General features: G+C 34.8%; 1 protein-coding gene across 2 annotated transcripts in view; it reads left to right on the top strand.

The window, feature by feature from the left end:
• LOC125658175 (telomerase protein component 1-like) overlaps nt 1-21,589 on the top strand; it is a 52,655-nt gene that overhangs the window by 7,604 nt on the left and 23,462 nt on the right. For both annotated transcript variants that reach the window (XM_056149776.1, XM_056149775.1), the window contains exons 10-33: nt 453-562; nt 844-934; nt 1,936-2,113; nt 2,371-2,551; nt 3,142-3,288; nt 5,107-5,196; nt 5,796-5,938; nt 8,886-8,957; nt 9,379-9,540; nt 11,566-11,736; nt 11,953-12,195; nt 12,676-12,789; nt 13,577-13,697; nt 14,431-14,613; nt 15,257-15,432; nt 15,851-15,998; nt 16,179-16,355; nt 16,865-16,957; nt 17,441-17,573; nt 17,719-17,896; nt 18,336-18,531; nt 19,069-19,183; nt 19,518-19,623; nt 21,063-21,237. In XM_056149776.1, coding sequence (XP_056005751.1) covers nt 453-562; nt 844-934; nt 1,936-2,113; nt 2,371-2,551; nt 3,142-3,288; nt 5,107-5,196; nt 5,796-5,938; nt 8,886-8,957; nt 9,379-9,540; nt 11,566-11,736; nt 11,953-12,195; nt 12,676-12,789; nt 13,577-13,697; nt 14,431-14,613; nt 15,257-15,432; nt 15,851-15,998; nt 16,179-16,355; nt 16,865-16,957; nt 17,441-17,573; nt 17,719-17,896; nt 18,336-18,531; nt 19,069-19,183; nt 19,518-19,623; nt 21,063-21,237 — 3,503 coding nt within the window. The remainder of the gene's footprint in view (nt 1-452; nt 563-843; nt 935-1,935; nt 2,114-2,370; nt 2,552-3,141; nt 3,289-5,106; nt 5,197-5,795; nt 5,939-8,885; nt 8,958-9,378; nt 9,541-11,565; nt 11,737-11,952; nt 12,196-12,675; nt 12,790-13,576; nt 13,698-14,430; nt 14,614-15,256; nt 15,433-15,850; nt 15,999-16,178; nt 16,356-16,864; nt 16,958-17,440; nt 17,574-17,718; nt 17,897-18,335; nt 18,532-19,068; nt 19,184-19,517; nt 19,624-21,062; nt 21,238-21,589) is intronic.

Below are 21,589 nucleotides of genomic sequence, written 5' to 3'. Positions count from 1 at the left end.
AAGATATGTAAAGATATAAATATTGATAATAAAATGTCTTTGTTATTTTATTGGGTGATGAAGGTAGCAATCATTGCACAAAAAATATGCATAACCCGCTAACTTGGGTTATGAATATTTTCTGCAATACTTGCTACCCTCATCACACGATAAAACAATAAAGAAAGTGTTTTATTGTTTAAATACTGTCGTTTCATAAGTTTTCGATGACATGAAATTTCATGGATTTGTCAAAAAATAAAATTTTTTGGAAATCTGCTGTATGTTGTGGTTTTTGAACAAGAATTGCACTTCATCTATCAGTTCATTTCTTGGTTAGGCACTATCAGAAAAACAACAAGCGTTCAATGAAAATACAGGAAAGGATGGTATCTGCTGGTGCAAATCAAGTTTGTATTAGTTGTACCCATGAGACATGAATGTGAGAAAGAGTAAATCTATTTATTTTGTAGATCACAAGAAGCTGCCTTTTATGGCCATGTTAAGGAACCTAAGGAACTTGATTAAAGCTGGAATTTCTCAGAAACACCATCAGCAGATTCTTCGTCGTCTGACGGATGAGGTATTAAGCGCATCTGGTTTCAAATTGCATTTGATTATTCTGAGAAATTGACAATGTACAGTGGAGCATTGTGGACACATATAAATGAAAACCTGTCTCTCTGTCCATCTGTCTGTTTGTCTGTCTGTAACACATTTCTCTGAGGAGTCCTTGTCTTTGCGATGCTGATGATACTAACTCCAGACTACCAGGATTAATTGGAGACTTGTGGATTTTTATGAATTTGAATATACTTATATATTAAATAAATTACACATGCAGTGTTCCATGAAATCTTGTAGAGACAAGTTGCCAACAGCAAGCAGTTTCCGTTCCGTTTCTTCTCAGCGTATGAAGTCCTAAGCAGCCTTCAAAAAGAATATGAGACAACCCGTAAGTATGTAAACTCTCATCTGGATGAGGTAAAGCCATGTTTGTGTGTCTGTCGGAGCCGAAACTGTGAAGAAGGAAAAATCCATTAACTAATGAGAGTTAGGACATGCGGTGTGAACACCTGGGATATTGTTTCAATTATTTATGAAATTAAACTTGGAAGAATATGAGAATGAAAAACCCACTTATACATTATACATTTATACTGATAACATTTTCATCATATTTATAAACATACTGTATCTAGTGGCTTTTGGTCACATATGCATTACTTTTTAAGAAAACAGTCTTAAAAATATTTTCATAAACTTGAACCCTAGCTATTCTGTTGCTAGGTAACCAAGACATAATTATGCAGGGCACCTGCAAACTCATAACAAATAAAAAAGATGACTAACTCTGCAATTTTTAGGGGGATGCAAAATTGGTGCTTCAATATCAAACTATTTTTGTAATTTCTTTTCATTCTGATGAACTAGATAATTATTAGCCAGGATGTTATTGATCAATAACAGACACTTTTTTGATACAGGGTATTAATTTTATGATAAATCACACTTATCAAGATGAAAAAACATTATAGACAAAATCACAGCCACATTGAGCATACATGTATGTCCCCATAAAAGACTCAGAAGTTTGTTAGGATTATATTATTTTCATGAGGTGATATTTTTTAATCATTTTCAAATTTGAGCACTTTTTGGCTAGATTGGTCTTTAAATCATTGATGTAAATTTGTCTGTATTGGTACAGTGTAATTATAGTTAGCTTCTTGTAGGTCACCTTCAGAGTGACAATCACATTGACCTTGGACCTTTGACCTTCATATTGATACACATTTTAATTGGATTACAAAATGTGTAGGTAAATCACAATGCGATACAATTGACCTTTTGAGTTGTTTAGTTGCCCTTTGACCTTGATATTGACCTCTTCTCACATTTAATTTTCAATTGGTTTATTGTTTACAAAAATAAGAAATTGCTGTACAATTTTAGAGAAAAAGCTTGTGGAGATGGCTGAGATGGAAGCGACTGGAATTCAGACTTCTCGTCCTGCCACCAGGGGGAGCCGTGGGAGGGGGAGGGGAAGAGGAAGAGGGAGAGGTGGAGGAAAAGGAGATCAATGGTGGATGGAAAAGAAGAAAAAAGAGCAGGAAGAGAAAAGAAAACCAAAGTAAACAATGTCATGTTTTCAAACAAGCTGTTCATTCAATGTATATATGATTTCTGTCATTGAAGTCCAGAAGTCTTGCACTAATTACACCAGGAATGATTGTACAATGATTTTAAACTAGTTCAACTTGATGCATGTGTCTTTGGGCAAATTAAAGATATTTTTATTTTTAAAAAAGAATATAACGAAATAATCTTTCATCTTCACAACAATGTGTAGAGTCTGTTTGCATAACTTGGGATTTCATTTTCACCCAGAGAGACTGCTTATGACACGGCAATCATCAATCGCTACAAGAAAGCGCTGGACACAGCGGTCAAGATAGCCACAGTATACAATGTCCAGCCAATTAGAGGCCGAACCATTGTCTTGTCGGACTGCAGTGAAAGAATGAAAGTTAACTGTACCGCAGCAAGGGGCCTGGGGAAACCCAGACAGGTATAAATAGAAATTAGAGAAAATCACAGATATATATAGATAGGGAAAGTCTCAGGGAGGATGAATATTACAAACAGCTGACCGAAACAGATACCTGTCAATCACAAACAGTGTAGTTAATACCAATGTACAAAACAAAAATTAGCCATCAAATGAAATTCCAAGCATTGGTGGTGGGGGGCAGATACAGAAAATTTCAAATGACGGTGTGACCCTAGATGCAGACCTTTTCTGACTCATAAAAGAGGAATTGCAGACTGCAAAATGACCACTTTTGATTGAAAGGGGGTAGGGTGGAGCTGCAACCCCAGTAACACCCCCTCCCCATCCCTATGAGATATTCTACTTGATGGGTAACAAATAAAATATTTGCAATATTGACAAACTCCCTTCCTTTGTGAATGTTTGTCACCACAAACAGCCGTTTCATTGACAGATAATGTTGACTAACTCGTAAACTTGACTCGATCACTATCACATTTCCAGTCGTAGAGTTGGTGTATAGTGTGTTGCATACATGTAAATGTTTTGATTATCAGTTTGATTGTCGTATGTTTACTACAATCAATATGGCTACTATTTTGACCCAGATGTTGGAGGTGGCACTGCTGATGGGACTCATGTGTAAATACTCCTGTGAAGAATGTGATTTCATCACCTTTAAAACGGCATGCTGGGATCAAGCTAAGGTGGAGCCAGGGACTATCTTAGACAATTTAGACCGCTTGTTGAATCAGGTTTGTCATTATGTGTGCTGAATTTGTGAAATTCCCTTGTCTTTATGTTATGTATTTTTTCAGATGGGAAGCTATTTATAGAATTTAATTCTGTAAAGTTAATTCATGAATTTACGGTACTGAATAAATTCTCTTTAAAAGTTCAACTGAGATTTTCTAATGAGTCATATGTCTGTCTGTCCGTCCATCTGTATGCTGTAAATTGGATTGGAATAATTGTACACCTTGGTCTGGATAAAATAAATGTTTGGAAGATACTTTACTATAACTTGGACTTTGTCATTTTGAGACATGGGGATGTTTGTGAATGCATTTCATGTAACATTTTATATCAGACTGCCATTAGGTTTGACAGAAATGTGTTGGGGGCGGAGTCTGATAAGTGTACTAATGAGGGAGAAAAGGGGGAGGAGACATGATTTGCATAAAAAGTAAACACTAGTTATATTGGCAACCATGCCTAACGTGAAGTCAAATATACAACTTGGTTCTAAAGGTTAGGATTTGGTTACAATGTAAACATTAGCATATCCACGGATCAAGAATTTGGAATTGTTCCTAAAGGGATACAAATTGTGAAATTTACTCAGAGGCAGCATTTTCATGTATAGATTTAAGTAACAGTGATGGGGCCAACATGAGACATATATATTGTTACTACAGTAACTTCATCCGAAGAGTCGGATCACGTCAAGTTGACAGATCATCAGATCACACAAGACACGAAGCATCGAGTTTGATCTGATGATCCGTACCTGTCAATGAGACATGATCCAACTCTTCGAATCAAGTTACTCTAGTAATGATAAAATTATTATATACCCCCCTTATGCATTTTAAATCCACATTTATAAGATAATAAATGTAATCCAAATTATCAAAAACAGACATACAGTGAAATTCTGTTTTGTGTACGTTTTGTTTGTGACGTGGTCAATATTTTCCAAAAAAAATGTTGCATTGATGCATTGTGACATCATTAGTTTCAGAGGATACTGATACGGAATCAGAAAACTACCATTTAGTGATCTGGAAAATCTGATCACACTCTGTGAAATCCACAGTATCAAAAAACAATGCCTCAATGGGTATATGATAAAACATTAGACATCTCTAGAGAACAGTAAGATGACTGTCGTTTCATTCATTTTCTTGGGTGGCAAGTTTTGTAGATTTCTAGAATTTTGTTGATACATGATTTCATGAAAAAACACTCCATGTTCTTCCTCCATGAGCAAGAATTACATGTATACGAATTGGACACCTAGTTTTGTGGTCTGACACAGCAATGAAAACAATGAAAATTGGTATTCAATGAAAACTGATGAAATGACAGTATATTCATGTTATGTTGTTAATGTCAGTACCAATGTTATGTTGTTAATGTCAGTACCAATGTTATGTTGTTAATGTCAGTACAAATGTTATGTTGTTAATGTCAGTACCAATGTTATGTTGTTAATGTCAGTACCAATGTTATGTTGTTAATGTCAGTACCAATGTTATGTTGTTAATGTCAGTACCAATGTTATGTTGTTAATGTCAGTACCAATGTTATGTTGTTAATGTCAGTACAAATGTTATGTTGTTAATGTCAGTACAAATGTTATGTTGTTAATGTCAGTACAAATGTTATGTTGTTAATGTCAGTACAAATGTTATGTTGTAAATGTCAGTACAAATGTTATGTTGTTGATGTCAGTACAAATGTTATGTTGTTAATATCAGTACAAATGTTATGTTGTTGATGTCAGTACAAATGTTATGTTGTTAATGTCAGTACATGTATTTTATGTTTGAAACTCTTTTCTTTGATAGATTGATTTCCCTGAAATTGGGAAGGAAGAGGACATGCCAAATGGATTCCCGGAGTCCATTCTGATGGAGAAACTGAGAGACAGGATTCAGGTACTTATAACATGTAGTCCGTTTCAAACAGTAATACTGTGTTGTGTGTTGATTACAGTAATTAATTGACACACAACACAGTGTTTTGTACATATATACACTGTATGATGCCTTGTACATGAATTTTGTATGTAGTGTTCTGTACATGTATGTTGTGTTTTGTACATGTGTGTGGTGTTTTGTATATGTATGTGGTGTTTTGTACATATATATGATGTTTTGTACATGTATGTTGTGTTTTGTACATGTGTGTGGTGTTTTGTATATGTATGTTGTGTTTTGTACATGTATGTTGTGTTTTGTACATGTTTGTGGTGTTTTGTACATGTGTGTGATGTTTTGTACATGTGTGTGTTGTTTTGTACATGTGTGTGTTGTCTTGTACATGTGTGTGATGTTTTGTACATGTGTGTGATGTTTTGTACATGTGTGTGTTGTCTTGTACATGTGTGTGGTGTTTTGTACATGTGTGTGGTGTTTTGTATACTTGTACAAGTGTATGGTGTTTTGTACATGTTCAGAATGTATGAGGTGTTATGTAGGCAATGTTTAATGATGAAATGATTAATTACCATACTATGATGATAATTTTCTTACAGGTGGATAACATCGTGGTCCTTTCAGGAGGAGACCTTGCTCAGAGTCAGCAGAAAATCCTCTCCAACTTCCTGAAGAAATATCGACAGATTGTCAATCCCAATCTTCTCTACGTTAACATCTCCTTTGCGGGAAAGGGATGCGGGTGAGTTTACATTTCAATAAGTCAGACAGCCTGAATGGTACAATGTTTTCCACTGTCAACTAAATTCCATTTTCATCGTACAGACTGCTGTGTATTGCAGATTCCTGATTATCTTTGTCTGAGCAATGGCCTACATTTTTGCATTTACTCCCCTTACACCGGAAGTTGGGGGCGCACTTACGATTGCGGTCCTAAGCTTCACATAAATAGTATTAACAAATAGTGTATAGTAAAGCTTACGTTAGCAAATTCTATAGTATTCCAAGTTTTAACAGGTTGTATTTTGTCTATGACAAAAACAAGGTTTAATTTCTTCGATTTTATGGAGAAAATTTTTAAAAGTATGCACTTTGTCAAATTGTAGAGTTGGGGAGGGGGGGGGGTGTTATAGGTGTATTTAGCGTTTATTTCTGTCCAAATTATGCAATTAATACCGAGGAGTTCAATAGTAATCTGTTTTGAAAACAACAGACACCTAAAATTAAAAGCACAATGAAAACATGACTGTGATACAATCAGGCACATAACATCATAAAGGGGGGGGGGGGGGGGGGGGGGGGAGTTGACTTCATAATATTGCCTAAAATTTTTTGACAAGTAAATTTATAAAGATAATAATCCAAAGCTCGAGAAGGAAGGCGGCAAGGGATGATTTTTCAGTTCCCTTCATCGGTTAAATTTTACATTTCCACTACCATTCATAACAATGTTTTTTTTGTGGGGGGGGGGGGGGGGGGGGGGGGGGGGCAGCCTATCCAACTATAAATCTATCTCTGCACATAAAAATAACCAACTTTGTATGTGATAATAAGAGGAGGCAGACCCATTGTTGCTAGGAGCCTGATGATTGTTTTTGTGCTCATTTGAGTAATTGGAAGTGCAAGAAGTGGTGTAAGTTGATGTACACAAAATCTAACTTTCAAAAGATTGAATCACACGCGAAAAATAATTTTAACAAAAATATTACACTCAACATACCAATTCGAGATAATACTTTATTTATTGGCACCTAGTGTACATTTAGTAACAAGTAGTTTTTTCAGTGTGAAACGATAAATTAATAATGTACATGTATACGTTGGTTTTACATGTGTTTTTAGGCATATCGTATTGCATGTTTTTTGTGTTTTGGTTGTCGAAAATATTAATAAAAATTAATAAGGAAGAATTGCTGATATACTAAGGACATGATGTAAAGAAATTGAGGACTAGGTAATATTTACATGCTTTATTACATCATGACCATGCATTGCTTGCGAGAAAACCACGCAAGGGACACATAAAATTTAATGTAATTAGTAACTAAAATATTTTGTTCACTTATACTATTTTTAAGTCATTACACTCGATTCTTAGAAAAATTCCTTAACTGGCAATTGATTGCAATCAAAGATTGTAAATTTTCTATTTATTCCTTATATGACACCGTCAACTGAGGACCGCAATTTGCTGCACGCCATTTGTAATCAGGGGGAAATAACTCGCATAGCGTTATGGAAAATGTAGGCCATTGATATTCACGTTAATTCAGTAGAAGCCCATTTTGTGAAATCAGTTATTTAGATTTCTAAAAAGTCTTTTGGAGTATATATAAAGTATATACATGTATATACTGTATCTCGTGATGTCATGTTCTGATGAATTTACTTTACACTTGATTTTGCGAAAATAGCACTTGCATCATGTAAGTACATATAATCTAGGATTTGAAGTGACAACCAAATTTGAAATGATGGTAAATTATTTTTACGTGTCGTTTTTCTCTTTGAATTACATTTTTATTAAAGCTTTATGATTTATTTTACTATAAAATTGAGAATACTCTTGTCCTAAACCTCATCCCTACCAGAGAAGCCCTGCACAGACAGTTATTTATAGAATGGGTCAAAACTAGAAATAGACACCAAGCCAGCTGTACCTGTTTTGTCAATTTCACATACATGTATTGGAGTAAGCAGTAAATTTCAACTTATTAAAGTATTTCAGTGTGAAAATTCTAATATAGACAATTAGTTATTTTTTTGAAAATCTGTCCTGCAAATTAGCATAATTATTCACTAATGGTGATTAAGAATATACAGGTAAAATAATAAAATATACAGGTAACATAATATAAATATACAGGTAACATAATATAAATATACAGGTAAAATAATATAGATATACAGGTAAAATAATATAAATTACACTATACAAAAACTTGGAGATTGATGTAATCGCAGTTAGATGTGTATACATGTGTGTAACAGTGAAACATTGGTACTACCCATCGTAGTGATAATGTACAAAACCAACATGTTAGATGTGTATACACGTGTGTAACAGTGAAACATTGATACTACCCATCATAGTGATAATGTACAAAACCAACATGTTAGATGTGTATACACGTGTGTAACAGTGAAACATTGATACTACCCATCATAGTGATAATGTACAAAACCAACATGTTAGATGTGTATACACATGTGTAACAGTGAAACATTGGTACTACCCATCATAGTGATAATGTACAAAACCAACATGTTAGATGTGTATACACGTGTGTAACAGTGAAACATTGGTACTACCCATCGTAGTGATAATGTACAAAACCAACGTGATTGAAGGATTCAACATTCAGAATGAATTAACAGCTAGGAATATATCACTCAAAATTAATTTACAGTGAGGAATATCACTCAGAGTTAATTTACAGCTAGGAATATCACTCAGAATTAAGTTACAGATCGTAATATCACTCAGAATTAATTTATACAGCTAGGAATATATCACTCAGAATAAATTTACAGCTAGGAATAAATCACTCAGAGTTAATTTACAGTTTGGAATATCACTCATAATGAATTTACAGCTAGGAATATCACTCGGAGTTAATTTACAGCTAGGAATATCACTCGGGAGTTAATTTACAGCTAGGAATATATACTGTTGCGATTTTTTGTAGGTTCTCGCAGTCCATTAAGCCAGAGCATGACAATGATATCTACATCTCTGGTTACAGTGATGCCATTCTAAGGTAGGTCCTCCATATTGTGATTTAAGAAATAAATCAACACATGAGGGTATGACCTGCATTGTTTTCCACCAGCGTCCTTCATGAAGTGTGTTACGTTCTGTTGGAATTTCCAGCTATTGAAATAGATTTTCTATATATATCAAGATTCTTATGTGCATTGTTTACAACTGCAAGATATTAATGATGAAATGGCTATCATTACAATTTGTGGAGATATCAAAAAGGCAAAAACAATAGAAAGGTAAATACATGTGTATTTAGGTGTGGTGCCGATCCCTGCAAATTGGAAATGTAAATATTTAGGTGTGGTGTTGATCTATGCTATAAAAAATCCTGATGAATAAAAGTGTGTGTATACTTTTTAAAAAATCTTGATGACTATAGAAAAGCATGTGTATACAAAATGTGTTTTGCTTTTCAGGTTCATAGCGGAAAGAGGAGAGGGTGGACAATTAATTCATGTGGAGAAAGTTGACGTGGCATATCAGCTGAAACCGCTGGCGGGAGTGTCCCTAGACAACACGAAGACTCCGCCCACCCCCCGACCAGAAGTACCTCTCACCCTGCTCTCGGGAAAACCAAGGTACATTGTAGATCTATATTAACTGGCAGTAAAAATATGATGCTTCAGACGATAATTTTAATTGTATCAGTGTTTATAAAGTCTCTCAATGGAAATTAACAGACTCAAAGTGACGAAATCAAAACTGAATGCTTAACACAACAGCGAATTACGAAGCAGTTCATTTTAGAATTTGAGATACGGGGACATGCTCACCGTATATACTCGTGTATAAGTCAGCTTTATGGGAGTCCAGTTTGGATTGAAAAGTTTTTGTCTGACTTATAGTACACATATCTTAATGTCAAGATAAAATTTTCCAACATTGAATTGTTATCGTCAGTGGTGAAAAACATCGCATTTTTGGGGCAGAGTTTGGGAAAGTGGGAATTAATATCCGTTCCTTAAACATCACTGGTCACTTTTACACATTGTCTCAGTACCTTTATTACATATATATACTATAAAACATTATCATATTACATATATACTGTACACAGTAAAACATTATCATATTACATATATACTGTACACAGTAAAACATTATCATATTACATATACACTGTACACAGTAAAACATTATCATATTACATATACACTGTACACAGTAAAACATTATCATATTACATATATACTGTACACAGTAAAACATTATCATATTACATATATACTGTACACAGTAAAACATTATCATATTACATATACACTGTACACAGTAAAACATTATCATATTACATGTATACTGTACACAGTAAAACATTATCATATTACATATACACTGTACACAGTAAAACATTATCATATTACATATATACTGTACACAGTAAAACATTATCATATTACATATACACTGTACACAGTAAAACATTATCATATTACATGTATACTGTACACAGTAAAACATTATCATATTACATATACACTGTACATAGTCAAACATTATCATATTACATGTATACTGTACACAGTAAAACATTATCATATTACATGTATACTGTACACAGTAAAACATTATCATATTACATATATACTGTACACAGTAAGACATTATCATATTACATATACACTGTACACAGTAAAACATTATCATATTACATGTATACTGTACACAGTAAGACATTATCATATTACATATACACTGTACACAGTAAAACATTATCATATTACATATATACTGTACACAGTAAAACATTATCATATTACATATACACTGTACACAGTAAGACATTATCATATTACATGTATACTGTACACAGTAAAACATTATCATATTACATATATACTGTACACAGTAAAACATTATCATATTACATATATACTGTACACAGTAAAACATCATCATATTACATATACACTGTACATAGTAAAACATTATCATATTACATATATACTGTACACAGTAAAACATCATATTACATATACACTGTACACAGTAAAACATTATCATATTACATATACACTGTACACAGTAAAACATTATCATATTACATATACACTGTACACAGTAAAACATTATCATATTACATATATACTGTACACAGTAAAACGTCATCATATTACATATACACTGTACGTAGTAAAACATTATCATATTACATGTATACTGTATACAGTAAAACACAGTTATAGTTAGCTTCTAGGACCAGCAAAAACCAGTTTTTTATAACCAAACTTTGTTATACAGTAAAACACAGTTATAGCAAACTCCCAGAGCAAGCAAAAAACTTCGTTATATCCAAACTTCATTCCACACTAATACACAGTTATAGTGAACCTCCAGAACAAGTGAAAAACTGTTCGTTATAACCAAACTTCATTATACAGTCAAACAAGGTTATAATGAACCTCCAGGGCCAGCAAAAAGGCATTCGTTATAACCAAATTTCATTACAACTGTATATCCAATAATTTTTTTATTGTTCTCCTCTTGTTAGAGAATAAATATCACTTCGCAATAAGCATGAGTTTGTTATAAGTGTGTTTTACTATATAATCAATGGTCATTTTGGATAGCTTGTATGATTGAGTTTTCCAATGAATTTTTAGCTGGAGAAAGACAAGGGTATTTATTTCCTCCACATTCCGCGACATGCACGGAGAAAGGGACGTCCTGACTCGATTTGTCTTCCCAGAACTTCGAGCTCTTGGCAGGAAGCACTTCATTAACGTACAGGAAGTGGACCTTAGATGGGGGATTACGGAGGAGGATAGCAACAGGTGGGTGTACATACAGAGGTCATGGGTCACAGAAAGGTCATTAGGTCACTGAAAAGTGATGCATTTACAGAGTTCAAAGATCTGATAAACCATGTCTGTGGGAATATGTCATTTCAAATTAACAAGTGCAAATATCATGCTTTGTTTAACTTTATTTTGATCCTCGAGGAATGTGAATTTCTAGGACATAAAGGTTTTATATTTTGATCATTACAGAGCGATTGCACTTTGCCTATCAGAGGTAATGAAATGTGAGTTCTTCATTGGCATCCTGGGAAGTCGCTATGGTTACGTTCCAAAGAGCTATGATGTACCAGATATAGAGGAATTTGACTGGTTGAAGACATACCCCCCAAAAGCTTCTGTGACAGAATTAGAGATGCATTTGGGTGCATTGTCTAACCCTGGTACACACATGGGGAAAGCTTTCTTCTACGTACGAGATCCAAGTTTTGAGATGTAAGAGTTAGTTACAACATTGTGTTGTAATCTGATAGTAAATATATATTATTACTATGGTAACTTGATCTGAAGAGTTTGAGTCGGATTATGTCGAGTTGACAGGCGTGGATCATCAGATCAAATGAGACGTGCCTGTCAACAAGACGTGATCCAACTCTTCGGATCAAAGTAACTGTATTAATGATTTTATTATCTACCCCCATATGTGTTTTTAAATCCACATTTATAAGATAATAAATGTATTCCAAATCATCAAAAAACAGACATACAGTGAAATTATTAATCCAGAAAAGTCGTATCGCACTCTGTGAATTTTACAGTATCAAAACACGGAGTATTGAGGAGTATATGATGAAGTTGTTTTCGTGTACATGTAAATTTTTCACTTTAGACATGTGTTAGTTATTTCAGAATTCGAGTGACTTGCAGCATGCCTGCTGTAAAATATTGAGTTTGAGATGTAACTTTATTTTGCAGAGATTTACCAAAGGAACTGTGCTCCGAGTTTATCTGTGAGGATGCTCAGGCTCGAGACAAATTGGAGGACCTTAAAAATCAAGTGTACTACAGTGGGCTAGAGGTCTACAAAGGGTAAGTTCTGACCTGGATTTCTCAAGATAAAATCAAGTTGAAACTGAGACTTAAGTCGGGGATTTTAATCAGACTGCTCAAATAAAAGGAAACTCTGGCTTAAGTCAGGGATTTTGCTCAGACTGCTTAGATAAAAGACAATTCAGACTTAAGTCGGGGATTTTCTCAAGAAATCTAAGCCTGATTAACTCTAGCTATAGTAAACAATGCTGAGTGTGTGATCGAGATATCTCATTCTTTAATATTAGATGGACAGACAGACAAGACAGACAGACAGGCAGGCAGGCAGGCAGACAGACAGACAGACAGACAGGCTGATGAACAGGATGACAGACATTACCACTCTGATATTGAATTACATGTACCTGTTATGTTGAAGTAAAAGAAATCCCCAGTAACATTTATACAGTTCAACATTGGTTATATTGAACTTTGGATATATTGAACAATTGAGGTTGATCCCCTAAATTTCATTATAATTGGAATAAACTATAACTTTGATATTGAAATAATTGCTAATTTGAATTAGATATTCACACTTGGTTATTTTCATGATATTTTGCCCAAGTCAATTTTCACACACTTTTGTAATTTCAGTTTTTATGTGCAGCTCTAAACATGTTTTAACTGGCTGTGTTGATTGTCATTTTAATTTCCCGGGTAGTGGTCTTTTAAAGTTTACAGCAAAAGTCAATCTGCAGTGAAAATCATATATAATGTCAGAGATCTCTGATATTGACCTTTAAACCCGTTCAGATGAGACTATTATGTTTCTATGGTAACACAGGTACCCTTGTCACTGGGGGGGAGTGTGCGATGGTAAACCGATGGTAGCAGGCCTGGAGGACTTTGCTGTCCGAGTCTTGAACAATCTGTGGAACGCAATCAAAAAGGCATACCCAGATGAGGTGAGAGCTGTAACAGTGAAAACATGGAATTTCTCAGTCTGTAATCAGAATATCAACTCATTCCAAAGTGTTGTTGAAATGTACATTTTTCTGATGTAAAAGTTGTGCAGATGAAATTATATGATTTTTTTTTAATAATAATAATAATAGCCTTTATTTATCCAGGATTACACAAATTAGCATATAGCTAGTTTCCATTGTGGTCCTGCATTAAAACATATACACAAACATAAAATTAGCATCTAAAATTAGTATCTAAACATAAATATAGCATAAGACATGCCAAATTAGTGATAAAATGACTACCTAAATATGAATACATGACATAAAAGGAAAGAAGAAAAAATAGCATAAGACACACGCACACACAGTGCCATATCACAACTACATTTGGCACACCTGAACAAAAAGAGGAAAGCATGATGTTTAAGTGCTACTTCTATGAAAATATTCCATCAAATACATAGCTTTAAAAATGCCAACCAAACCAGAGCTTTGAACATTTTGAGACAGTTTGTTCCAAAGGAATGCAGAAGAGTAGCTGTATGAACGTTTAAAATTTTCAATTTTAGCTCTTGGTAAACATAGTAAATTAGACATACAATCATTCGACCTGGTTTGGCAGCAACTCACATCTCTTACACACGTTTAGGTAATTTGGCATTTGATTATTTAAAACTTTGAACAGAAAGACAACCTTTCTAAACATAAAATAATCCTTTTTTCACCTTAGGAGGCCATTTTGGATGAGAACATGCATGTTGCTAAGCAACATGAGGCCATTGTGGAGTCCCACAAAGACAAGTTTGTGGGAAGGAAGAATTTGATCAAAGAATGTCTAAAACACATCATGGAAAGGCAGACCAGCATCATCGCACTGAATGGCAAGCCAGGCACTGGGAAAACAGCCCTTCTGGTAGTTATCTCCCCTGATATCTTCTTCTCTGTTGACATACTGGACATATTTGATATGCACACTTTCACAAATTCACTTTTATTGTGTACATATACTAGTACACTGTAAACAGGAAAAGACTCACCCCCGTTTTATTTTTGCCCCTTTCGCCCTTGTTACAGTTGTTAGTTGGCAAATTTAAGACCGGGCAAAATTGGGGTTTTTTTTCTCTGAATTAAAAAATCTGAATTTATAACAACATATGAAAGATCTGCAAAATTGTTTGTTTCTTTTATCTCTCTTTTAACACAACTGTGTCTGGGCGAATTTAAAATGGAGCAAAACCGTCAGCAAGTGCAGAAAGGTGAAAATAACACGGGACGAAAATAACCCTGTATGAAGTCTTACAATATACATGTACATGTATAGTAAAGAAATATTCAGCTATTGCTATCATACATGTTACCCTCCAGCAGAACGTGTATAATGTCAGAGTAGATTATCTCTCGAACATTCATTTTGAATTTTATGAATTTTTTAATTACAACGTAGAAAATACAACAACTCTCAAGAATACAAGAAAAAACATTTATGTGGGAACGGCTTGAATGCACTGACTCACCAGACCTCTAGGAATGAATTGTTTGATGATTATTTTTTTCAGTCGACCCTTGTTCACAGTTACATTGAGAGTCCTCAGAGTGATGGATCCAGCTCAGCTCTGGTTCATGTAGTGGGTGCAGCCCCCGGCTCCACAAACATTGTAGCGACCCTGAGGAGGCTGTGTTACGAACTAAGGAGACAGTTTGGTGTGGAGACTGAGATTCCAGAGGACTTCAAGTACAATTTACTTCCTCTTCTTTTTGTGTCATAAGTGCACATTTCCAACTGTAACTGAATTTAATTGCCACCCCACCCTCATCCAACCATTCCCACCCCCACCCCCCCAAAAAAACATGTGAATGTAGGTTTTGTCAGCAACCTTGATAACCATAATTATTCAATGTTATTTGTGGTTATTTGATGTAATTCATATTTACAGTGGAACCCCGTTATTAGGGAAATGTAATAACGGGGTTCCACTGTATCAGTATTCACAGTTTTATTTGCCAACCTTTAATCTGTGTGTTTATTTGATGTAATTCATATTTACAGTGGAACCCCGTTATTAGGGAAATGTAATAACGGGGTTCCACTGTATCAGTATTCACAGTTTTATTTGCCAACCTTTAATCTGTAACTTATTCTTGCATGGTAGGAACTTGACCCAGAAGTTTTATGAATTGCTGGTAGAGGGCGCTTCAGTGTGTGGGTCTCCCTTGGTGGTATTTATAGATGGACTGGATTTAATGGAGAATACCCACCAGCCCTACAACTTGGAATGGCTACCTCAGAACATCCCAAAAGTAAGGGGGATCACTATTTATACAGAGGCTAAAATTATCAAACTAGATAATAACTTTGAATTAATTGTCTCATGTGTGTCATATCATCAAATTTCTGAGAATGTTGATGAATAATCACGAAGGGATATTATTGCTGAGAATGTTGTTGAACAATCACAGAGTCCATTGATAATTTTTCAGAATGTTGTATTTGTGATGACAACAGTTGACAGTGGGAAATGTCACAAGTCCCTGAAGAGACGACCTTTCACTGAGGTCATTGTAAGTAACCTTGACATGTTTGACAAGGCTGAGATCGTCAGAAACAATCTAGCAGTATACAGAAAAAAACTGGACGAATCTCCATTCACGAATCAGGTAAGATTTTTAATATCTCGGGGACAAAAAATGTTTGTAATATTTACAGGAATTTAATTCATAGACTGATATTCAATAGGGACGGATACCTGCACATAACGTACTGCTAGATTCGCTGGAATTAGTGTTAGTAATTCAGTATTAGCAATAAATTAAAGTCCAATGTAGCAGGGTTAAGTTAATTAGTGTGCAGTGTTTAGGGAATTAAGCTAATTGTTGACCAATTTTTACACTACTTCTTGGTTTTGTACAGTTTATGCTAAATAAAATGCAGTGTAATTTATACTGACTCAAAAAGTCTGAATTTATAACAACATATGGAAGATCTGTATTGTGATGTTTTAACAAATTCTGATCACCCAATCAAATTGCCTGTTACAACAGAATGTTTTTTACTTAAGATACAAGTTTGTATCTATGACAACTATTTGTTATTTTGTTTGCTCCATGTAAAATGTGAAATATTTTTTGACTTGCCCTAATGAAGTTATTTGACCTATTTCATTCAGATGAAGTTCTTGATGGGAAAGAAGGATGCAGGAAACCCACTGTTTCTAAAATTGGCTTGTGAGGAATTGAGGGTATTTGGAAAATTTGAAATGGTAAGTGTAAATTCATTAATATTTTCAATCCATGACTGTGTACATCTGATATTTTGAGCCCTTATTCAATTCTTCAGTATACATACATGTGCCCAATAGAATTACATGTAGAAATCACAACCCAATTACTTAAGTGATTTATAAGTAGCAATACACTATGATTTACGAGGTAGACTGTAGTAATTTTTTGGTGATTTATTAAAAGTAATGCAGTGAATTCTTAGTAGCAATACTTGCGATTTAGTGATTTAATAGTTGCAATACATGTCTTAGTACATATTTACTTTAATAAAATACAGTTGATCTATGAGGAAAAAAGGCTAGATTAGAAAATATACAGATAGCATGTTTTTTCGAATTAATTACTGTGGTTTTCTCTGTCAATGGAAATCTGTTTTGTGGTAGTCCAAAATTTGTAGAGATTGGCTTTAGTAAGATCACCTTTGAGTGCAGGAATGATGACCTTGTTTCATGACATCACAGGTGACCAGTAAACTGAAGTCCCTCCCTCAGACCGTCCCTCAGATGTTACAGGAAGTTCTCAGTCGCCTAGAAACAGACCTGGGTCAGGAGGTCGTATCCTTGGCGATGTCCTTATTGGTCTGCAGCAGGGATGGTAAGATACCCATATCTGTTTTAAAAACAACAATTAGAAGCGTTTTTCCAGACATTTATTTAGAGACTTGCCAGAGAAAGCTTAATACAGGTACACAACTTTTATAAAGAGGTCTCTCAGTGTTTTATGCATGTATCTAATTCAGGGTTAATGCCGGAGGAATTGCATGACCTGCTGAGTCTCCACGCTCTGCTGAACAATGCCCGGTATACAGCTGATGATGTCTGTAATGTTCTCTTGTCTCCGGACAAAATGATGCCCACCGCAGTCTTCTCTCATCTCCGCAGATCGCTGCAGACCTTCCTGAATCCTAATGATAATATGTAAGTATTGTGTTACTAGATTTCAAAATATGCTTGCTAGTGGAAACCTTGATTTCAGAATGTGCTTGCTAGTGGAAACCTTGATTTCAAAATGTGCTAACTAGTGGAAACCTCGATTTCAAAATGTGCTGGCTAGTGGAAACCTGTCTCCAAAATCCAAATTACAAAATGAACAAAGAAAACATTGGAACTTTAACAGTAACACAACAAAATTCTGCATCTCGTAAAGTATTCAGAGTATCACAATTTCAAGATTGTGAAAAATTTAATGGGTTGAAAAATATTTAAAGATAAAGAAGTTTAATGCACTAAAGTTCTAAATTCTTGTTTAACAACTCATTTACACTCATAATTGGGGGGGGGGGGGGGGGGGAATATAAAAATGATATTTTTCATATTATGAAATTCCCAAAATTAGAATGCGTGTTTGATTTGTCAGGGACTCTTGTCTGTCTCTCGCACACCTGGACGTGGCGATGGCAGTCAGATCGCGTTACATGAAGAGTTCACAAGACCAGGAGGCCAGTCTGCATCGATTAATGGCTGGCTACTTTCTACAGCTGGTGGACCCCAAACGGGACGAATCATACACAGGAAACAGTGTCAGAGCATTCTCGGAATTACCTTTTCATCTGGTATGGAGGGCTTTAAGCTGTAAAATTTGTCTGAAAAAATTCATTTACACAGAAAAGGAAAGAGAATGTGGTGCAGCTAAACTTTTCTAATCTGTATGCACCGCCGAAATGTTGTCAGTTTGCAATTTTTTATGAATCTTTAGATACTTTGGTCTTGGGTGTATTATCTAGGTTACCTATGAAATAATGAATGAGTTACTTTGGCATATTATCTGGGTTACCTATGAAATAATGAATGAGTTACTTTGGCGTATTATCTGGGTTACCTATGAAATAATGAATGAGTTACTTTGGCATATTATCTGGGTTACCTATGAAATAATGAATGAGTTACTTTGGCATATTATCTGGGTCACCTATGAAATAATAAATGAAATACTTTGGTCTATGGGTGTATTATCTAGGTTACCTATGAAATATTATCATTACAGGTATATTTATCTTGTGATGATGTGTCTGTTACAGGTATATTTATTTTGTAATGATTTGTCTGTTACAGGTATATTTATTTTGTAATGGTTGGTCCGTCTTTTACAGGCATATGGAGGGGAATTTAAGGTTCTAGCCAGAGTGCTTTGTACATTAGAATTCATCAGTAACAAATGTCGACTTGGTCTTGGAAAGGTTCTTCTTGACGACTACCAAGAAAAGGGTGAGTGTCATAAAGGGCTGTCACTGGATGTTCCTGACACGTTAAACATTTAAAATATCCTATACAGTAAAACATGCTTATAACTAACACACTCTTAAAAAATTAATTCATGTTTATTGTGAAGTGATATTTGTTCCATCATTAGACGTTATAAAAATGTTATCAGATATAGCGAAGTTTGGTTATAACGATCTGTTTTCACTGGCCTTAGAGGTTCATTATAACCATGTTTTACTGTAATTCTATGTCATACCACTGAAATAAAATCTTGGAAGGACTGCATGATACAAAATTAGGTTACGCCTACAGTTACAACTCTCTTGTATCCTGACAGAGTTCACTGGCAGAACAATGGAGCGTGAACAGCAAAGAATGATGGGAACGGCCCGGTTTCAGGAATACAAGATGTTTGTGTCACAAAACATCCACCTCCTGGACAAGTAAGTGTCAGCAGCATTACCATAGTGAAATATAACAACTTAATCAAGTAAGTGTCAGCAGCATTACCATAGTGAAATATAACAACTTAATCAAGTAAGTGTCAGCAGCATTACCATAGTGAAATATAACAACTTAATCAAGTAAGTGTCAGCAGCATTACCATAGTGAAATATAACAACTTAATCAAGTAAGTGTCAGCAGCATTACCATAGTGAAATATAACAACTTAATCAAGTAAGTGTCAGCAGCATTACCATAGTGAAATATAACAACTTAATCAAGTAAGTGTCAGCAGCATTACCATAGTGAAATATAACAACTTAATCAAGTAAGTGTCAGCAGCATTACCATAGTGAAATATAACAACTTAATCAAGTAAGTGTCAGCAGCATTACCATAGTGAAATATAACAACTTAATCAAGTAAGTGTCAGCAGCATTACCATAGTGAAATATAACAACTTAATCAAGTAAGTGTCAGCAGCATTACCATAGTGAAATATAACAACTTAATCAAGTAAGTGTCAGCAGCATTACCATAGTGAAATATAACAACTTAATCAAGTAAGTGTCAGCAGCATTACCATAGTGAAATATAACAACTTAATCAAGTAAGTGTCAGCAGCATTACCATAGTGAAATATAACAACTTAATCAAGTAAGTGTCAGCAGCATTACCATAGTGAAATATAACAACTTAATCAAGTAAGTGTCAGCAGCATTACCATAGTGAAATATAACAACTTAATCAAGTAAGTGTCAGCAGCATTACCATAGTGAAATATAACAACTTAATCAAGTAAGTGTCAGCAGCATTACCATAGTGAAATATAACAACTTAATCAAGTAAGTGTCAGCAGCATTACCATAGTGAAATATAACAACTTAATCAAGTAAGTGTCAGCAGCATTACCATAGTGAAATATAATAACTTAATCAAGGCTCCACAGGCAACCTGCTGCATGGGGGGGGGGGGGGGGGGGGGGGTACAGAGATGAGAGAGATATACATATTTCATGATACAGTGACACACAAATTAAATATTTGTAAGTGATTCAGAGAGACATTTTCTCAAGGACAAAAGTTTTTACCTTTAGTTTTTAATTTGAAATCACATATGTTTATAGCAGTAGAGTACTGAATTTAGCAACATATTCCCAAATTTAATTCTACGCACAGTGTAACTACATATATTTATATTCATGATGCAGAAATGTATTTCGATGTAGTAATACAATTATGATGTAGCAATATATTTAAGATGTAGCGATGTATTTATGATGTAGCGATACAATTTTGTTGTAGCAATGTTGTTTTTATGATGTAGAGATGTCCATTGGTGTTGTTTTTATGATGTAGAGATGTCGGTTGTTGATGTTGTATTTATGATGTAGAGATGTTGATTGGTGTTGTTGATGTTGATTGTACACTCGTTGTAGATTTCCATCTCTGACTTGGCAGCAAGCTGTCAATGATCTCCAGGATAGTGAACTGTACACGGATGGTTTTGCTACGATTGACTCAGCACAGAACCAGAGTGAAATGTGCTTTAGATGGTGCAACCGACCTCAGAGCCAGCATCCCAATTACCTGACACTCAGCAACCTGTCACAGGTAACACATGTAAACTATCCCTCACCTGTCACAGGTAACACATGTAAACTATCCCTCACCTGTCACAGGTAACACATGTAAACTATCCCTCACCTGTCACAGGTAACACATGTAAACTATCTCTCACCTGTCACAGGTAACACATGTAAACTATCCCTCACCTGTCACAGGTAACACATGTAAACTATCCCTCACCTGTCACAGGTAACACATGTAAACTATCCCTCACCTGTCACAGGTAACACATGTAAACTATCCCTCACCTGTCACAGGTAACACATGTAAACTATCTCTCACCTGTCACAGGTAACACATGTAAACTATCTCTCACCTGTCACAGGTAACACGTGTA

The sequence above is a fragment of the Ostrea edulis genome, chromosome 9 (genome assembly GCF_947568905.1).
Source record: "Ostrea edulis chromosome 9, xbOstEdul1.1, whole genome shotgun sequence".
Lineage (NCBI taxonomy): Eukaryota > Metazoa > Mollusca > Bivalvia > Ostreida > Ostreidae > Ostrea > Ostrea edulis.
The sequence above is the reverse complement of the archived record's forward strand: the minus strand, read 5'-3'. Positions and strand labels throughout refer to the sequence as shown.